At 44.5% G+C, this 21820-nt stretch overlaps 1 protein-coding gene across 2 annotated transcripts in view; it reads right to left on the minus strand.

The window, feature by feature from the left end:
* fgf14 (fibroblast growth factor 14) overlaps window positions 1-21820 on the minus strand; it is a gene marked incomplete at both ends in the record, with an annotated part of 138113 nt that overhangs the window by 37863 nt on the left and 78430 nt on the right. The window contains 3 exons of one of the 2 annotated variants that reach the window (XM_079277652.1): window positions 1826-1929; window positions 3513-3623; window positions 10931-11123. In XM_079277652.1, the coding sequence (XP_079133778.1) occupies window positions 1826-1929; window positions 3513-3623; window positions 10931-11123 (408 nt within the window). Of the gene's footprint in view, window positions 1-1825; window positions 1930-3512; window positions 3624-10930; window positions 11124-21820 lie in introns of those variants that run through there. The other variant, XM_079277653.1, reaches the window with a different exon arrangement.

Genomic DNA, 21820 nt, shown 5'->3' on the forward strand with positions numbered 1-21820 from the left:
ATTACTTACAGCAGCCTAACTGCCATTTTGGTCCGAGTCACTCGACTCCGCCATCTTTGTAGTTTTTTTAGCTGTAGTTCTTAAGGCCCCTCCCCTTTGGCCAGCGTCACTCGACGCCGCCATTTTTGTAGTCTTTAGCGTAGCTGTAAGACTCCTTCCTGTTCACCCACAGACCCACACACACACACATACACACACAGACATACACCCTCATCCACTTTATTCATTCTTTAGTTTAGGCATATAAAATTGTATGATAACGTTTGTTGGTTGCAATATTAATTGATTTGATCATTTATTATTTTGATTCAATAAACTCTGTTATACTTTCAGGAGCAGTCGTCTGTGATTACTTGTGCATATGTATTTGATAAGACTGTATGTAGTAGTCTGTGCTCGAACTTAAAAACCTTCACTGTCACTGAATGTATAGTCATACGCAGACTATTGACATTATGAGTGACTACTAATTATGAGACTTAGTTTTATCGTTTGGTTATTGGTCCCTGTTCGCAGGGTGGTGCCCCGTTTATATTAATAATCATTAATAATTGTTACATACATCAATAATTCTATTGATGTCAAGAATTCAGTTTCTTAAATGCTGATAACCCAAACACGCTCCGTTAGATCCCAACATCTATAAGAGTTAAGTTTGACAAAGAAGATAATATGTTTAAAGCTTTACATTTCCAGGTATGCTTCTACAAACGTGTGTGTCTGTAAGGATAAAGATAGAGTGCAAATCAACAAATCATGCAAATTATGTGCGTGATGCAGTTTAGGGCACCCATAAAATATGTGAATTCATAATCCCTACTGTGCTATTCCTTAATCACATCCATACGAGTCCAGGTCAATCCTCCTCTGATGAATTTCATTCCCTGGCTCAAGTCAATTAAGTATTAGAGAGTTCCGCTGGAATTCCAGTGCATTGTATAGGAGGAGAACCTCCTCGGTAATGAATGAAGATGGCTCTGCTCCCCGCTCGCAGGATTAGGAACATGAGGACAGCAGAGGGAAGAAGAGACAGTGATTCTGATGGATACACCTGTCTGTGAGAGGAGCGGTGCTCCCAATGTTCTTCCCCTCTGATTGATTCGAATGACCGGGAGAGGACAGAGTGGAGGAGTGAGACGAGAAGCACTATCTGTGCTGGACGAGGTAGGTCTCATCACCCCCTCGGCTGTCTATAGCCCCACAGACTCCTGGTTTATTTTGAACAAGGTTCTAGTCAATAACAGCAGCTGACCACAAAGAGAAAGAGTCTCTTCTCCTCAGATGTCCTACTGTAACTCTGGTTTTAAAACGGCTCTGCATTTCTGTTACTTTGCAAAATGCTAAACATATTTGTCACAGCGTTTATCTGCCAATAGCATCCATCCAATTCATTTTTATCGTCTAACAGACCAAAATATTGACATGTTGTCAGAGTATTTTTGTAATACACTGCAACAGTACGAAAGCAGATTTGAGAGAGAAACATTATGTCGATGAAGATGGGGTTTTTTTCATATGGAATGAAAACTAGAGGGCATTTAACCTGATGAATAGAAATCTGGATGCATGAATTTATGGTTAATGGGATCCCTAACCTTCAGCAAAATGCAATTATGCTGTCGCAAATGTGGGAAATATCTGAGACATGTTCAGGGGACCCTTATTATAAATAAGTGTGTTGCTTGCTATATCTATATTTGAATATCTATATTTTTGTATGGAAACCACAAATAATACAGATGTTTGTATGTGTTTAAACATAATTATGTACATTGTCGAGACACGCTCAGATATTTTGAGAGACACAGTAGAAACGCCTGCTTACTGATGTGTACAGATGGCCCTCCCCGTTCATGGCGATGTATAAACCTGTCTTCACGGACTGAATGGCGACGACTCTGAGGCCCACAGGAATAAGGTTGAACAAAGCTGAAAAACACACAAGTGAACAGGCAAACACACACACATGGATACGTCACCGAACAGCATTACCATGAAGGGAACATTAAATACATTGGAAAATCCTTGTTCGATTCATCAACCACATTAAAGCTGCCCTGTCATGAATGCCTAGCAAAGCTTACAAAAAAATCAATTGCTAGCTGTTGCATTCAGGTAATCGCTGAAGATGAAATGGAGCAGGGCTGGGGAACGTGACTAGCCTAGCACCCAGAGCTACCTGAGAAGTAGCTGTAATTGGTGCCACCGCTGGTGCGTGGCAGATCTAATAGGCCTTTTGTTGTTGTAGCAGACTCCCTGGGCCTGGCTAGCTTCTTTGTACTGGAGAGAAAAAACAGGACCGGCCTGGCTGAGACATTAAGAGTGTGTATATGGGAGATTTAAAGGTGCATAATGATCTCAGCTGAACCTCTAAGTAATTGGTTGGCTGGTTTGGAGGCCGGGAGGGAGGCTGAGAGAACTACTGCGTGACTGTTGTTTCTTGTTGGCTTTTGGCCAATTTAAAAAAAGTCTTGCCAGTGCCAACGCTTGCAGTCTTAATGATATGATGCATCTCTTGTGCTCACTGTATGTGTTGCCCTCTATCTCAATAACTCCCTTCGGCCTATCAGATGTGACATGTGCCACGTCTCCTTATGCCGACTGGAGTAAGTGACACAATGTGGAGTGTCGGGCTAGCGTTAGCACCAAGCAGAGGAATCAAATTAACCACCTAGCCTGGAGCGCTCTGGAGGAGCAGTGCCAGAACGAGCTAATAATACCGTTTCCTCCCCGTTAAGCCCACTGTTTCCTGGTCCACTTTCCCTCTCAGAGGAGGATAAGTCTGTTTGATACTACAGCTGCCATTTAAGAAGACATTTCAGCTCCGAAGGCTGAAAAATTAGTGGAGGTACTGGCCTGAAAGTTAAAGAAGTGTGACTGGAAGGTCGCTGGTTTATTTCCCGTACGTGAGGGATAAATCTAAAACCAGGAAGTGAGCAAGGCATTTCCCGTAAAGAAAAAACCCTCTGAGATCAAGGAATCTATACAGACGTTAATGGGGACATGTCATGCTCATTTTCATACTCACATTTTTACATGCTTTAATTTACAGAAAACACATTATTTTTTCTCATACTGTTTGTCTGAATATACCCTTTATTCTCCCTTTGTTTGAAACGCTCCGTTTTAGCGCCTGTCTCTGTAAGACCCCCTCCCAGTCTGCTGTGATCGACTTGCGAGAAAAATATGGTGCACCTTTCTAAAGGTACTTCCCAAGCTGTGAGATACCAAGATACATATTCTAATGAGCCTGCATGTGACATAGGAAGGGGAGCCAAATCTGATTGGCTTGTTGAATCTGGACAGCCCACAAAAACTGACTAATTTGTCTTATTTCACAGTTTGTGGGATGGTAGGCACACAAATGTATGAGTACCTGCTCTGAAAAAGTGAGTTTTTCCTCATGATAATTCCCTTTTAAGTACCAGTTAATTGATAATTGTTCACAGTGTTCTCTTGACTTGTCCAATGTTGCATCTAGGACCCCATCAGGCACTTTCAAAGGTACTCACAGGAATTACTGCTGTCATCTTTGGTCCCATCAAGAGAGCCATCGGGGTTCATTTGCAAGTAGTATCCCTGCCTGCAATATAACCTGGTCACTATACCCTTGAGCTGGGGATCTGCAGGAGAGAAAAGGGGAGAGAGAAAACAGGAGGACCCATTAGCAATCAGCAAAACCACAAAACCCTTGATACAGGGACTGCTGCGGCAAACCAATTAAGCTCAAACTTGTTTTGATTTGATATAGCAAAGATATTGTATTATCTTGTTTTCTGAGGTTTTTTTAGCAGCAACATGCCATGAAATAGAACTGCTCCACGGTACTTGGTGACTCCTGTGTATGCTCGCAGGCAAATCCCACAGCCAACTTTCTGGGCACATAAGCCCTGCCCCGCTCAGAGATAGGCCATCCAATTATAGGCAGCGGAATTAATCTGTGGTCGCCTGACTCCCATAATGAACCCAACAGCACCCTCTCTGGGTCCTCGGCGTGCAAGGATGTGAAAGCGTCTGTGCTCCAGCTGACCCGACGGGGGAATTAGCCGCATAGATATCTGCTGCAAATAAATCACCGCTGCGGTTAAATTGCGCAGCGACGCTGCAGCCCGACCCAGTCATGTTGCAATTTAGTTGCCGTTTTTTGTGGGTTTGTAATAATGTGAAAATTGAAAAGGTTAAGGAAGGAAAAACTTAAAAGGAAACATTTTAATAAACCTGCATGCCGCTGCACATTTGGACGCATGTGTGTGTGTGTCTGTATGTGTGTGTGTTTGTGTGTGTGTGCACGGACGACCACTGGGGTCTTATACCATCAACATTGGTCTTATTGTAGAGACAGCCATCACACCAGATTTAATTCTAAGAAGGCCCTGGGGAGGTGAACAATCAACTTCACCTGAGCCTAAACCGTGCTCCTTGTGTGTGTGTGTGTGTGTGTGTGTGCGTGTGTGTGTATGTGCGTGTGTGTGTGTGTGTGTGTGTGTGTGTGTGTGTGCGTGGATGTGAGAGAGAGACAGGGAGAGAAAAATGAGAGAGATAGCGTGGCCACAGAGGAGAACACAAGGGGTCACGCTGAGGGCAGAGAGAGGCATTTTCTTGCCTGTGCACAGCTCAAGGCGGTCTCTTCTGAAATGGTCTCTGCTGCTGGGTGACGGCATGAGAGCTTTCCATGCTGTCTGAAGAAAGAGGAGACAAAAAAGCCTCTCTACCGGTGTGCCCGAACAACATCGCTATGACGGCATTCAACGGCGCTGCTTTGTTCGACCTCGTCAGCACAATGAAGAGGTGGCTAGAGCTGAAATCTGACTGTCAGACTTCCTCCGCTACAGACATTGAGCCGGCTGACAGGAAGGTGACAGTATCTATGGTTCACAATGACACTCAAATCTTCAGCAGGGAGGGAAGTCAATGTGAGGCCATCATCCTTTCTCTGTTAGCTGTGCTTAATATCCTGAGCGCATGCTGTGGTAGGTGTTGTGTCCTTCAGTAACACAGAGATGGATTCGTTCATCTGTGGTTTGTCCTGCTGCCCACCTGCAATTCCAGGTGGGCAGCTAACGGACGTGTTTTTATATTTAAGCTGTACTTCGAGTTTGTTTCTGAAAAACATATTAATTTAGAAAGAGGCTCATTTCCTCCAGTAAAAGAAAGAGAGAAGGAAAGTTAGACACTCTAAGGGCAAAATGATGAGACAAAAAGTCTAAATTTCCGCCTTCTATCTTATTATGTTGAGTCAAAATTGTAACTTAATATCTTATAACTTTAACTTACCATACAATGATCTATTTCTAATCATGAATAATCTTTCATTTATTTTCATCTACAGGTTAAGGCATAACATCTTTGAAAGAAAAATGTAAAATGCATTTGAAAAAGAACTCCCAAACTCCCAGACTGTTGGTCAACAAGCAGTCCAGCTCGGTTATTTAGCCAAGCAGGACGCCGCTGCCCACCGGCTGCAAGCGGCTAACGTTAGCTAGCTCTCCTCCCGCCGAATTCAACACGTTGTTCACGATGTAGCATAATCAGGAAGAAAATAATGTTTAACCACAGGTGTGTACTGCTCGTTTGCACATGTGAAGTAGTGTTCAGGCAGGTGAAATGATCGGGTAGCGTGTTGTTGTTCCTTTGCAGCGCAAATGAGCTGATAAATGATACGATAACCTGATGTCGGATCAGTGCATATAGACTCGCAAGCTCGACGATACCCGATCCAGCATTTTAGGCTGTAGCGTCCAAATCTTTAGCAGTAAGTAAACCTTTAGTTGACGCGTGTTTCTTGTCCTTTGCACATAGCTCACACCGCCGCCGCTCGTAGATGAAAGCAATACGTGTTTTTATTGATCCATTTCCTTCGTACAAGTCAGTCAATCAACTTCCTTTCTTCCTAAAAGTACGCTGATTACTTCGACCTACTATACGTATCCACAGGTTATCCAGAACTTAATCCACGTAGATTGTTCCATTTAACACTTTTCATAACACATTTCCGAACACGATCCAAAACACGGTCGGAAAACTGTGCGGCTCCATACTGCTTCAGATATTACTCACAACTATCAGTAACTGTCGCAGTGTCCTTAAAGGGACAGTTGTCTGTCACTGACATGTATTTCTTACTATAACAAATTATGACGACATCCTTGTAACATTCAAAGTAGAAACGGATGTGATTACAGTTAAACATGTAAATACAAGTGAATATTTAACATCACATTCAATTTGGCTCCTAGAGTGGCATTTCTAAAGTAAGCACTTTGTGATACTACTGTCTGTGAAAAGCGCTATATAAATAAAATTCATTCATTCATTCATTTCTGATACTGGTATCGGAACAACTCTACTATCTATCTACTATGCGCAAGGTAGGCCAGTTGGCATTTTGTGGGTTTTGTAATAACATACAGAAAAAATAAAGCGAAACATAAAAAGTAAAGGAATAGAAAACTAAACGGGATATATAGTTCAATAAACCTGCTGCAAGAGGGTGCAGGTGTCTCATGCATTGAAGCTGTGCAATAGTTCTTTCTTTTAATTGATTATTCTACAAAATGTTTCAGCACATCTGCACTTTGTTTACCAGACGCCTAATCCGTGTTGCATCAAAGGAAAAGCTTCAAGCCACTGAGGACCAATCAGAGTTGGGAAAAACAAAAAATGTCAATGCACTGCCTTTACTGTATTACTCTCAACCTCTCTCTTTTCATTATCGTTCTCTCTTTCAGCCACTGTCACCGCATAAAGGCAGTAGGATATCATCATCAATGGAAAGGACAAAATGCATTAATTAATAATGCATAAATGCAATCCGATATCCTACGGTATATAACCTCAAAAGCATACACGTATTCCCTACAATCTAGTGAGGGATGAGTGAGTATTTCTCGCGGTAGGGAAAAAGCACGAGCTTCACACAAACTATTTCACATGGATTTTCTAATAACTACACAATTCCCTCGAGTGAATACTATTTTGCGTAACTAGTTGCTGGCTGCTTGTGTGTGTTTGTGTGGAGGTGAACTTGGCCACTACATCATGCTATAAATCATGTGACGTTGGCTGTGTTCTCCTGGGGCGAGCCAGTGAGTTTATCGAACACACACACAGATTTCCCCTCCGGTTTCTGAGCTTCGGTATTTCAGTAAAATTTTAGCTTCATGTAATTTATCAAATGGGATAAAACAACATAAAAAAGACATACAGTTTTTCACATGTCCCTATTCAGTGGGGGTTTTAATGAACATGTCCTGAATTGAATCGTGTCCTTGAATACCCGGCGCATTAACTATGACTGGCCGTTTTTACACCAGACATTCACGTATGCTGGTGAATATGTCAGAGTGACATTGAAGGACAAACTCACTCACGATCCATTGATAAAATGTTTCCAGAGGATTTAATGTAATTTATTTCCCATGCAAACCAAGATTCATTGAATGTCCACCGTTATTCACACCACAGAGACATGCTCCTATTATGGCGCTTCGACTACTGAGCGAAGTGAAAGAGAATTGCCTCATAATCCTATATGCCAAGGGGAAATAGGAGAACGGGAGGTTGGAAATGTCTTGTGGGCAAAGAAATTGAAGTGTTTTTTTAGAATGACACGACGCTTTCAGGTCGGTCAGACAAGCCGGATACGGTGCGTGCACTTCTAAAAAAGAACCGCTTTGAGAATGTCTCTGTGGAATTCCCTAAGTCGAGAAGGTTCTCGACTCATCGTCGACATTCTCTGCGTTTCTTTTCCCTCGTCTGTCTCACTGTTCTCTCTCTTTCTGTAACGGACTTCAAATGGTGAGACAACAGTGCTGCTTATCACCTACAGAGAACGGTTGGACCTTCCCAGTTGCACTGGTGTTGTTGTTGTTTTGCTTTTTACAACAGAAGCGCTGTGTGTTTCTACATGCCTTTTTGTCGTTGTTTCTAGGGAAACAGAGTGTGGTGTGGCAGCAGCAGGGGGGGTTTCCTTGTAAAACAACAAGCATCAGAACCGTAAGATCTCAATTCGGGCCGCTCTGCAGCAGAACTCCTCTCTGTATATCAATTGAACGGTCACAGAAAGGTTGTGATTTCGTTTATTTTTTTCATTTTCTTTTCATTTCAAAAGGGGCCTCCCTGCGGCTCCGTTCCCGTCTGATTTTCTGTTGTGTCATTCCACTGTGAGTGTGTGCGGGTGTGTGTGTTTGTACAAAGACACACATTGGGCTCAGTGCAAAGCAAACAGCACAGAGGACACACATACACACACACACTCAAGCACAGCTGCAGCAGCAGTCTTCTTTCAGCTCTGCCCTGCCTGACCCACTTTGGATGTTTTTGGAATGGGAGACGGGCTTTTCCAGCCCGTGAAGAAGGAAAACCCCCCTCCATGATGCTTCTGCTGTCATGGGGGAAAAAATCTGATAGGGCAGAGTACAACATCTCTGACATCTAACTCCACGGACTCCCGGACAACTCTGAAGGCTGACCGATGACGAGCTGCTGTGTGCCGTCGGCGTAATCTTGAATAAACAGCTTCTAGATCACACGGGCTAATCTAACGGTCTGATCTGTGCAACGTGATCTAATGATCTGTGGAGATAATCAAAAGCCAGAGTGGTGGGATTACGGGCGGGCCCCAGCTGGATGTGCCCACAGGTCACTTACCGGTTCGAGTGTAATAGGATTTACAAATCAGATCTAATCCCTGAAAAAAAATAATCTGTATGATCACTGGCTCCCCATCTGCTATGAAAAATGCAAATTTTGTACATGTTGAGTTGTTCATCTAGCTATGGGAGCTCTGCTTCTACAAAGAGCATTTAGAGGATGAGGATACTGAGTATTGATTTTAAGTTTTTCTTTTAAAATTTCAAACTCAAAAACACAATATGTGTCAGATCCAATCTACAAGCCCATAACAATAGCTGGTCAAGTAATACTCAAAGCCGAAGGGAATACTGGTGTTTGAGTACTCAGACACCTCCGCTCCCTCCTCCTGACGGATCTCGCTGGGAATCTGGAAGCCAGCTGCCAAAACAAGGGCGAGCTCAGTACCTCCCTTTCTCACCTGGGAGACAAAGACGAGTCTGCCTGCGTCACTCGTGAGAACAAAAGTCCTTCTGGGGGTATTAAATTAAGCACGCCCCAAACGAGCCGTTAGTCTTTTCCCGAGCTGTGTGATAATTCGGTGAATAAGACCCGAGGGAGGGAAACAAGAAAAGTAAGGGGGTGAGGAGAGGAAACATTGGTATATGTGCAGTATTTTCACCAAAGCCTGATAACACTTAATGGAGATCGTCCTGAATCTCATGCGAGGGGTGAAATTAATGGAGTGCATCTCCATTAGGGCCTCTAATCACAAATAACGCAAAATGAAAGCAAAGCAGATTGGCCGCCCTGTGTTCTCATTAGAGCTTTGAGAATTAGGACAAAAATACCTGTCCGAACAACGCCTTCCCCCCTTCATTTCAATTTTATTTTCCTGGGACTGCGTCTCAGGGTCGTGTTCCTGTGGATTATCGTCACTGCTCTGAGGAGCTCGGGGAGGGCCCAAACTCGCTCTGCGAAATGGCCCCATTGCAGGTGTAATGCTGTCAAGTCACGTCAAGGCGGGTTGACTTCACATATCTGACTCACAGATTTATATAGGCCACATCCCAACAGTTTGCATTCATGAAATGCTATAATATACACAACCCCCCCCCCCCCCCCACCCCCTCCCGCCCTCCCAAAAGAAAACTAAAAACATCTTAAAGAGGCTGGTATGCTTGGTTTTCCATCACTATGATCAGAAACAAATTCCCTTTCTAAAAATGACAGCATCCAAATCTGTCCAGCTGCTGGACACTGCTGATGTTCGAATGAGAAAAAAAAACAGACACATACATGCACAAACCAATTCCAATGTGACAGGAGGACAGACTATTGGACACACACACACACTGGGACAACCGCACACACACAGACCCTAACACATACACACAATGGGCAGAAGCAGATTAGAACCTGACCCATGTCCAGATGTGCCGCTATATAGATGCCGTTATAGCACAGCCATTTTAATCTGTGTAATCACTAGGCTGTTGAAGGGGGACATCATCACTCACAGTAGTGTTCGATTCCAATGTGAGCACAGGAAGGGGACGATAGGGAGACTCACAATGGCTCAACAAGATGAAAGACTAAACACTGCTTCTATGGTGCAAAGCGCTGTTCAATCAGTTGGGGGTTACAGTCAGTCTGATGCAACAGGTTTCATACCTGATGATTAGAGGAGTCGCCTTCCATCATTCTCTAACAAGGGGAAATGATTTGAGTCAAATTAATTATCCTAATTCATGTTGTGTGCGTGAGCAAAATGATCGTCACTGTTAGCACTGGTTTCCCGCAGTGAAATACTTATCGAACCCCCAGGTTGCCACATTAGAAAAAGATTCGTGGCATTTTCACAAGCGGGACGAATATCAGCTGGAGCAGGGGGCATTGGAAGTCGTAAAAAATGATGCGAGAAAAGGTTATGTTTGAAAAGAGTGATCTCCATCGCGCTGGAAATGTTTGTGCCGAGCGGTTAGGAAAATCGTGCATGCGCTTCACAACGACCGGTAAACCTGTCTTTAAAAAAGCGTTTGGTGGCGACTCGTTGGGAGCCTGTCAGATATACCTGGGAGTGCATGTGATTCAGAAGCATGTTGTTCAATAGACAAAACAGAACGCTCTCTCTCCTCTTTCAATTAGACTATTTACGCACCGAGGCGCAATTTATCAAGTTAATCTAAACAGTAATAAATCATCCATTATCACCTCGTGTACTTTAACCACATATAAGCCAAAGCTTGTTAAAGGCCCGATAAGAGCCATCAACCAGTGGTTGTTAAACGTATGCACATGTTTTTTTTTATTACACGCTCTGCGCCAAAACAAAGCAGACTTCAGTTCCCCATCACACCTTGTCTCCGTAGTCTCCGCTTCCTGAGGCCGAAGATGCGCACTTTAGAGAAGATGTCGACCAGGTTCCCATTGCAGAGCCCCTTGTTCTTGTTGGGGCTCTTCCTCCGTCGGTTGGTGGCGGGCCGTTCTAGATGCTGCTCCCGCGCCTGTCTCTTCTGTCTGATCAGCCCACTCGCGATGGCAGCGGCCATGGCTCACAAAAATAACACAAAAATTGTCACAACAATCGGGTCCGGTCTGCGCGCAGAGCGCGCAGACCACCACAAACAAGCCGCCTCTCGGAGCTCGCAGCCCGGGTCACAGTCCCATGGTGGCGGTAGTGGTCCGTTCCGTGGTGAGAAATGTCAAATATATTTTTTTGTTTTTAGCAGCTGGTCTCTTTTTTTGTCCAAATACTACATGGTAATATTAAAACAGCTTTCACCATCACTCGAAATATTCTTGGACATGATGGAGAAAAAAAATAAAAGGAGATCAGTTCATGCGTAATTCCACACATGCATCAACAGTCATAGTCTTGATTGAAGAGCTATGCGAAACTCAACGCGCAACGAGACCTCAGAGGAGTATTCATACCTGCACGGTGGTGTTTTTGCTCATTGTCTGTGACATGTTCGCTTGCGTTGCCTCCTTTTAATGTCCGGTGCCGTCTGCGGCGTCCTCGAGGCACATTTCACCCAATCTTTCCCCTTCTTTTTGCCCCCCGTTTTTCTCCTCCTCCTCCTCCTCCTCCCAGACGAGGTTGCTCTATCAGAAGTCACCGTTTGGGTATAGCGGCGCGGAGAGAGCCTGTGCACCGCCAGCAAATCGAGCGGTACGGAGGCGCCTCCTATGCGCGAGGATCACCGCTCGAGCGGAGGCTCGGCGGCACCGCCGCGGGGGCGAAACGAGCCCCCCAAGTTTGCGAGAGGCAAACGGCGAGGGCGACCCTGCAGTGACGGATCACACATTTGGAGATGGAAAAAAAGAAGAAAAAAACATGCAACCGTGGTGGAGTTAAAATCGATGCAGCACAGGCTCAAATGGACGCAAACTTGTATTCCAACTGCCCGTCGATCTTCCCGGATAACCTCCTCAAAAACATAGATGTCCTCACTGTATTCCACACTCGCAACAGTGCGCGGTAGGAGCCGGGGAGGAAAAAACTAAACATCGCCAAAGCTGATCTAAATCCCGTGGAGATGACGTCTGCATTGTGTGACAAGCTGCATACAAATACACAAACTTAAACCGCCCCCCCACTGGTGATCAGCAGACTGTGTCGACCCAGTGTATCCTCCTATAGCCCACGGCGTGGCGTGTATGGCGATCGGTGCGTAAAGCGAATGAGGAAAGTAACGCCACTGGTGTACGGCATGCACTATTTATTTTCCCACGCTCAAAGAAGAAGAGAAAAACACCCGACAGGAAGCTGTGATCACTCGCCTCAGTCTGTATACCCCCAGATCAACAAATCCGTCCCATCAACAAGTCCTAACCACTCGTTACACGCCTGAGTGGAGAGGATGCCCTCCCCCTACACTCCCTCCCTCTCGACCGGCAAGCCCCCCCCCCCCCCCCCCCCCCCCCCGCTCGAAGGGGAATGAGCAGCTGGGGTCTTAATGCTAAACGTTAGATGGTGACGTAACATTTACTTTAAAACGAGGCAGATGCTAAGAAAAGCAATTGTATTTATCTTTTGGCCTAATAACTGAATTTCCCGACAGAAATTATAACACTGGGGGCGACGACGACTAGCTGCAGACGAGGTAAGCAGAACATCCCAATATCGTTTAATTGCAAGCCCTTTGCTTTGGGCTGTGGGCTCATTTGCTGCGTGTGTACGGTTTCAGCACCGCGGACAGCGCCGCAAATTTCAGCACCAGCACAACGACGGAGGGGGAAACGTTTCCTTTCAATCTCTACTTGAACGACCACATTCCACTGGGAGATCCGCTTCACGCTCCACTCCGCATTATTCCCAGTTGATAGATGACGAAATCGGACGAGTCGGTCCCACACGATAAAAGCCAGCGAAATACAAAATATCTGATACCTTTTTTTTCTTGTTTGGTTAATATCGTCTTAGTCTCAATCACAGGCACTGGAATTAAAACTCAAGAGGGCCATCTGCCGTTTGTGGCTGTAATTAAACGTCTGGGGCTCACAGGGGGGACTGCAGCGTTGCGTTGCATTGCCCCATTGTGCATTCATTCTGGTCCGTACGCCAGACACACCTGTTGATATCCAGCTGGAAGACCTCCCGGACGGGACAATATAGGATGGGTTGAGCTACATAGGATCACTCTTGTATTCATTTGTTTCGTTTACAGGAAGAAGAAGAAATGAGTAGATGTCATTAAAAAAAAAGCCGAAGAACAATGAAATGAATACTGAATATACGGCATGGCACAGAATGACAATATATATACCTCATCAAATTCACATTGATGGATATTTACGACCCTGCTTTTTAAATTCACGCATATGTGAACGGCGGTCAGGTGCCCCCCCCTCACCCCACCACTTCCTCGAGCTCTGGCTGCGGATGCACACACAGAGTTTACGTCCCGAGGTCTGTGCAGAAGCCGGCGCTGCAGGAGACACTGCAGTAAACGCTCCAACCAGCAGCGGACACTGTCAGCTCAACAATGGTCCTCTCAGCCGCAGCAAGCCTGCAGAACAGCACCGTCGCAGCAGCCTCAAGTGTCTGAATCTGAGAGGCTTTCTGTCTAGATCTCTCTCTGTCATAATCATACACAGATGGGCAGCTTCAAAGGAAAATACGGAGTATTATCCTGCAGGTTTAGCAGAAATTAACCAGCAGGTTGATTTTTTTTTTACTAAAAGTTGATTGCATGTACTGGATAATGTTGATAATATTTGAGTCATCCCGGAATGACTTGAACAACTCTGTATTATTATTGTTTTTTGGAATTGCAGCATGGAATAGGGAATTTGGCAAATCATGAGCTTAAAAAAATATGAGACAAAGAGACCGTATGGGTTTCAAAATCATAAAACAGAGTTCACGCTGAAAGCAGCATTGCTATCTCATATTCTTTTCCCACAGAGGCATACATTAGCACTGGTGTGCTTGAGTAAATTCTACAAGCGTAGAACAAAGAACAGCACACTGGGCTGGATTTAGAACCTGGGATCATATGCTGGAGAGGAGAGGGTTTGCACACGCGGCATGAGGTTGAACGCATGCAGGGTCAGACAAGCTCTCTACACGAAGCACAGACATTCACATGCACAGGTCTTACCGCTGCACATGCTGCAGGAGCAAAGTTAACCACTTGAAACCACGAGACTGCTTTCACATAAAACGGAACACAATGCAGGGTGTCAAAAAGCACCTCTAAACCCCAAGAAACACTCATTCGTGAAGCAAAACGAGGGAGCACATACCTACATTTTTTTTCCTCCTGTATGTGAACGAATGAGAGTCCATGGCCGTCCCATTCCAAAAGCCCCTCTAAGCCAAGACCTTTTCCCCTGGGACTTCTAATGCCCCTATTTATACTGCCCCACCAATAGGACCTAACGCAGTTAGGGCAAACTGACAGTCTGCCCCGAGCTGTTCACTTTAAACACCTCATCCTTTAAATTGGGTCACAGGGAAAGGCAGTTTGATTAACGCACTTGGACATTTGCATCTGAGACTAAACGAAAGCGGACTAAATGTTGCCTCAGGATCTAATTTCCAAGAAATTAGCCTGCTGCAAAGAAGACATGCGCAGAACAGCGCTGTGCAGATATGCTTCTCTGTCATCAATACATTCTTGACCCAAGAAAGACCACGGCACACCATTATGTATCATGCACAGTATGTGGGAAAACACGGTAAACCCAAAGATTCAGCAAAGCAGAATCTGATGCATACTCGTGAAGCCGCGGCCTCATCGGTTTGGAACATTTTAATCCAATCTCCTCTGAGGAAATTGTATTACCGTTCGTCAGATGTCCTGCTGCCGAGCGAGAGCAAATGTCGCCCAATGGAACCGGGATAAACAACCCATTTGATGATTGCTATTACTTTGCCCCAGGGCCGTGTTCTTTTATCACCCATCCTGATGGTAAAAAAACTAAAGAAAAAAACTGTGAGTGGGACTCAGCACTTCTCAGGCCCAGTGAAGAAAAAACAAAAGGCTTCACTTGCCGGGATCATATTACACTGCATTATCAAAGTCAGAGAGTTAATTCAGTATCAGATGAGTAATGATTTTTGCTGAGCTGGGATTTATGCCATTTTCTTTTCTCCCTTCTTTTTTTCTCTTCCCTCAAGCTGTTTAATCATTGAATATCTCTAGTCCATCTACTGAAGCTGTAAAAGCTTAGTAAGCCTGCTCATGGGCTGAGTGTTCTACAGTGCATGTGTGTGTCTCATTTGTTTTGACGAGTCTAACAGTTTGAGCTAATCAGAGAGCTGAGATGGACGAGTGCGCTTCAAGAGCTTGTAAATTGGGAATGAAGATGGAGGGCTTTTGTTAAACGGTCACAAATTAAGAGTGTGTGGTGATGGTGAGGCCCTGGCGTTGGGCCAGACAGTTGATGTATCATATGCTAGGGTATGTATGCACATATGCATGTATGGGCAAGTGCCCCTGTTATATTAAGCCCGGACACCCTTCTGCCCCCCCCCCCCAACTGTGGCACATTTTTTTGACCTCACATTTATCGTCAGAGGGGAACATTTTAATTCTTCATAGCAGCAATAAAATGTGCGTTAACACTGAATCAGTATATTATTATGTTTGTTGTGTGTATCGTTGTTTTTTTGGAGAACCAAACCTATGCGGGTGGTAAATATATTGCATATATATATAGAGTGCCTTTCTAGTCTTAGCGACCACTCAAAGCGCTTTACAACACCGCATTCACTCATTCACACACACACGAATACTCTGGTGGCAGAGACTATACCGTATAAGAGGCCACCTGTTCCTCAGGAGCCATAAACATTCAAACTCACACTCATGTTGGGGTTCTTGCCCAAGGACACTTCAACAGGTAGACAGCAGGGGCCGGGGATCAAACCGACCTTCTGAATAGTGGACGACCGCTCTACCTCCTGAGGTATCCAATGCAGTAGTTGTGCTTAATATTTTGGTGCACCTAGAATTGCATGTTGCCCGAGTCTAGAAAATGACTCTCCTTCTCACTAGATTTATTCCCTCAGTAAACATTGTAAACATGAGTTTATGGTCTCAATCTCCAGTTTCAAGTCTTCTTCAATACAGCATGATGTTCATTTAGTAAACTAGGTCCATTTAGAGTCAAATAGACCATAGAGCAGAGTATGCTTGAGGGGCGGGCTACCTTGTGACTGACAAGTCGCTACCACTACTAGATCTGTATACGGTGTCTCTACTTCACTCCTCCGCAGTCCAAATATGGTCACTTCTTTTCACTGGTTGCAAAAAGATGGCGACGACCAAACCGCCGAACTTGAGGCTTCAAGACAGCAGTCCACAAGCCAATGGGTGGCGTCACGGCAACTACGTCCACTGTATACAGTCTACAGTTGAGATCCGAAAGTTTCCAAAGTTAGCAAATATGCCCTGACTGAATTTTGGAAAAATGTGTCTTTGATTATCCACAACAATATTTGATGGAATGATGGAGTCGCTAAATACACATAGTCATGGTTTTGATTATTTTCTTCAGAGCAAAAAAGTATGTTGCTTCATTTAAGAGCCGGTAGTATATGAAATACAGCGAGGCCGTGCAGAATAAGAGGATTGTAACTACCTACTTTAAGGGCAAACTGTTCTGCAGCACTGAAAAAGCGTAGCCTTCCGTATTTAATGAATATGTGAATGATTTTTAGATATAGGAGTTGTGACATGAAGGCGTAGCATTCACTTCCCGGGGTCCAGGGCCTTCCTACACTACTGCCCCTCAGTTGTGAGGCTTGCCTCAGGCTACTGCAGCAGTCTGATAACACACGGGTGAATGAAGGAATGAATGAGCTCGCTGGCATTGATCAACTGTGAAACAATCCTTAAGTGTTGCTTTATCGCCAACATGACGCCTCCTGCTGCACTGTCAATGAATAATAGATTTCAAAAAGGATAGAAAAAAAAACCCTGGAGAGATTCAGTTCTAAACAACCGCAGGAGCCGACGCATTAAGTCTCTGCTCGCAGACCTTTAAATCGCTGGTTCATCACCTGACGCGGCGTGTCATTTAATCATCATTTAAATGTAATCGCGTAATTGCCACCGCAGGTGCACAAAATGGGCCACCAGAGAACATGTACGGAAAATGTCTCTCTGCATGGTGTGAGCGTGACGCAGCCCCCCCCCCCCCCCCCCCTCCAGGGAGGAGATTAAAGTTGGGCCCCGAGGTGTGGAGCCCTCCGACAGGGACAATAATGAAACGCAGCGAGCTCCGCTCACAAATAGCTCGGTTAACGTCCGTGTTCCTGGACTTCATGGCAGTAAAAAAAGCTGCCTGCACGAGATGAGGGTGAGCTTTGGGAGGGAGGGGATTCTTGATTGAATTGTGAGTTTCCATGGCAATAAGGTCAATAGGAACAACCTAAGAGGTCTTGACAAGTATAACATTGGAAAAAAATTGATATATATGTGGCTGGGGGCTTTTTTTGCCATCGACTCAGACTTTGTCGCATTTAAAGGAAACCTGATTAAAGCAAGAGGAGGAGGAGAAGGAGGAGGAGGAGGAGGAGGAGGAGGAGGATCATAAATTGGGTTCGAGTGGCGGTGATTAGACATGGCCCTGTGGCCCCTCGCCAGCAGTGATTGGTTAACTTGCGAATATTGGCCCGAATCACCGAAAAACGACCCAGTTACAAAGTGAATAATTCGGGGTGAAGCAAAACGATGGTGTTTAAGGACTCCTAATGTGAGCAAAGAGACAAATATAAAGCGGGGGGATGCAGAGGCACACACAGAGATACTGGTCCATCCTTTGATCCTATAAGTCTGCAGCAGTGACGGAATGTGCAGCGTCAGCAGCACTGCAGAGTGAGGTTCCTCAGAGAAGCCCTGGGCAGTTTGGGAGAATATCAATTAGTCCAAACCCCTCTGGCAAGGCCTTCCGTTGGAGCTGAAGGCTGAGACCAAGTGTGTATAGGTGTGTGTACGTGCCTGCGAGCGCTTTATTTAATTTTTTTTGCACTGAGCAAATGTGTTTGCGAGTGGGTGTATAGGTGAGCAAAAACAATGCGTTGTGGTTAGTAGATCATAAAACTCACTAGGAAATCCATTCCTACACTCAAGAAGCACACACACACACACACACACATGGCGAACACAGTATGTGCCATTCAAGTTTTGTACAAAAACAGTTTCCTACGTTATTTAACCCTGATTGGTCAAATTACACCCACAAATTAGATCCATTTAATTGTGACCCTGAACCCTGAACTGTAAGAAGTGGACGTACTCGTCGTGACGTCACCCATTGGTATGTGGACTGCCGTTTCGAAGACTCAAGTTTGGCATTGTGGCTGTCGCCATCATGGATTTTGGGCACCCCCAATATTTCTGCAACCATGAACGGAAGTGACCATATTTGAACTGAGGAAGAGTGACGTAGCAACCTGTCAATCACAAGGTAGCCCCGCCCTAAAGCATACTCTGCTTTATGGTCTATTTCACTCTAAATGGACCATAATATACGAAATGAACATCATGTTGTATTGAAGAAGACTTGAAACTAGAGATTGAGACCATAAACCCATGTTTACAATGTTTACTGAGGTAATACATCAAGTGAGAAGTAGTCATTTTCTCATAGACATCTACACAACAAGAGGAGACGCCCCCTGATGGCCATTAGAAGGAATGCAGGTTCAAGGCACTTCCACATTGGCTTCACTTTTCAGACCCTGAGGTCGGCGTCTGGCCCAGACCAAGAAATAACAGTTCAAGTGCAGACGGTAAAAAAAAAGAATAGTTTGACATTTTTGGAAATATGCTTATTCACTCTCCTGCCGAGAGTCAGATGAGAAGACCGATAGCCTTCTCATGCCTGTATGATTATGTCTGATTTAACTAAATCAATCTCAGGATCAAGTTCTTCCTCATCGTATGGTTTCTGTGAGGACAATTGGACTCCAGAGACTTCTTGAATTGTGAATTCATCAATAACTACAACAACTGGAATAGCACAAAGGTGGACCCACACTGTTTTTCTTCAATTATTACTCGCAATACTCATTTTCACATTGAAGGAAGGAGTACATTTGATTCAAAGATATTGCCTCATGGAGCTTTTAGATGTATGAACTGCCTTGCTGGGAAAACAAATTGACCTAATCACCATGCTTTGCATATGAATCATAAACTTCTTTATGACAACATGACGAATGTCCTCTTGTTAATGAAACCATAACCATAAAAAAATGACACCTTCATGAAACGTTATGCCTCATAAGCGTGTGTCCATATCGCTCTTGTTTCCGTCCTAGAGGTCTATTAAGGTGTGCTCATATGATATGCACCATAGATCTCAAATGAGACAGTGTGTGAATGGGACCTCAGCCCCCTCTGATTGAGAACAGCAATAAAGTTTTCCCCGAGAGACAATGAGAGACTAATGATGTCTGGAAGTGCGGCCCCCCGGCTAATGATGGTTAGCACCATAACTTTGGGCCACCGTGACCCTCCTGGCACTGAGGAGAAAGTGAGGGAAAAAAAACAGATGACTCCCATGCTGCCACTACAGAAATAATGTGATGTCATGTGTGTGTGTGTGTGTGTGTGTGTGTGTGTGTGCTTGTGTCTTTGTGTGGGGGGCGTTTGAGTGTGAGCTAACAGAGGTGACGATGGGGGCACGACGGGTGCAGCGATTACTCCGAAGTGACGGGGTTAATACTCCAGTATGACAGCGGCCATTAACCGGCGGACATTAGCGTGCACTCAGACGCCCATTACCGCAGCCACAGATCAATTGTTACAACAGCTCTGAACACTTCACACACTGCATCCCAGAATCCACTCTGTCTTATCAGAGGTTTCACCACAGCCGTGTCATCGGTAGTCTGTGATCCCTGATTGAAATTACAAATAGTTTTCTCCAGTACTTTTCCAGTTAAAAATCTGCTTAATTAAAGTATTAATAACTGTCTTCTTTTTAAATTCTAACTTATTTCAAGGTAGGTCTGTAGGTGAATGGGCTGCTGTACTGATCATTCATCTGATCCCACTATTTACAGTTTTTTTGTTCCAAATTAGTTAATTTTTTTCTCTTTAGCTGCTGTACCGTCCCTGTTGACACAGCTTAATGCAGATCACATGGAACCTCCGCAGATGGGTGTATGTTTAATGTCAAAGTTGAAAAATATGCTGACTATATGCATTTGCTTTTTTTTGCTTCTTTGTAATATTAAGACAATCAATATGGTGTGGATAATATTTAAAAGGGAGATATAATAATAAAAAAAACCTTACTTCCATACATTTGGGTATCTGAAGGGCTAACTATGAAGTAAGACGACCAAATTTGTTTTGTGGGCTCTCTAGATCAGAAAACTTGTGATTCAACAAGCCAATCAGATGTGGGTCCCCCTCCTATCTCACGTGCATGCTCATCAGAATAAATGAGTATCTCCACCCATGGCTGGAGAACTACCTTTGCAAAGGGGCGCCATTATTTTTCTCGCAGGCCAATCAGAGCAGACGGGCTTTTTCGAGAGGGGGTCTTAAAGAGACAGGCGCTACAACGGAGCGTTTCAGGCAGAGGGTGAATACAGGTGTATTCAGACAGGAAGTACGAGAAAAACATGTGCTCATTGAACATTAAAGCATGTAAGCATGTTCTAAGTAGAAACCCAATACACAAGCATGAACGTGAAAATTAGCATCAATATGTCCCCTTTAAGGAGCTGAACCATGTGCACACATTTACAAATACCATGCATCTGTGGTTATGTGTGCATACAAGTTTCAATAACTTCAGTTCAATCAGGAGAGACTTGTTTTATAATTGAACAATTATTTATGATACAAGCTTCAAATATGCAAAGTGCAAAGTCTTTGGCGATTGGACTCCATCCTGAAGTACTATCACCGAGGGTAGGGATACAGAGGTCCAACAGGCCTAATCCCCCCTGGAGTCCAGACACTGGTGGTGGTGGTGAAAAGGAGTTGTTGCCATCTGATGATGAATCAGGAGCCTGACCGTGCTGCTGACTGGAGGCGACTGGGGTGGAGGCGGGTCGCATCTGCTTAACGCTGAAATGACAACTGACAGCAGCAGAGAGGAGACCTCTTTAAAGTTTGACAGCAACGCGCTGATTGGCTTACGGAAACTGTGTGCCGAATCTGGTTGGTTGCTTAACCGTGCACGCCCCCAATCAGCTGATAGAGTCATCACAAGGAGGGGAGAGACAGCGATCACAAGCGAATGTCTTCCTGACTGAACTTGCGCATGAGCTACATTTATATTCACCAAGTTCAGTCATATAATAAGCTAAGTTCTTTTATCTTAGGGCTTAGAAATAAATCAGCTGCTGATGGTAAAATTGAACATAATGTGTATTTTCCAGTTAATGCTCGCAGTTAATCAGTACTTGTCAGCCCGACAAATTAACTCAGTGGGATTCGGTGACATTCTGACAGGCAATAGCAACATTGTAAAAGATTGTGGCTCCAACAAGTTCGCTATAGATCACTCTTCAGATGAGCGTGGAGCCCGTTGCGCCAAAAACACTCTTATCATGTCGATGCAGCTCCTAACTAGACGTTTAATTATGGATTTGACACATATCAATGTAGAGCTTGTTTGTAGAAGGTCTTTGCATCATTTATTCCATCTGTTTTGGCTCAGCAGACCACTGCTGCAGGCTTTTGTATGTGTCACCGACTTCACTTAATCTGCACAATCAGTTTTCCCAACCGTGCCTGCCGTTTTTATATTTGAATGGAAATGCTGA

This window comes from Melanostigma gelatinosum (assembly GCF_949748355.1).
Source record: "Melanostigma gelatinosum genome assembly, chromosome: 10".
Classification (NCBI taxonomy): domain Eukaryota; kingdom Metazoa; phylum Chordata; class Actinopteri; order Perciformes; family Zoarcidae; genus Melanostigma; species Melanostigma gelatinosum.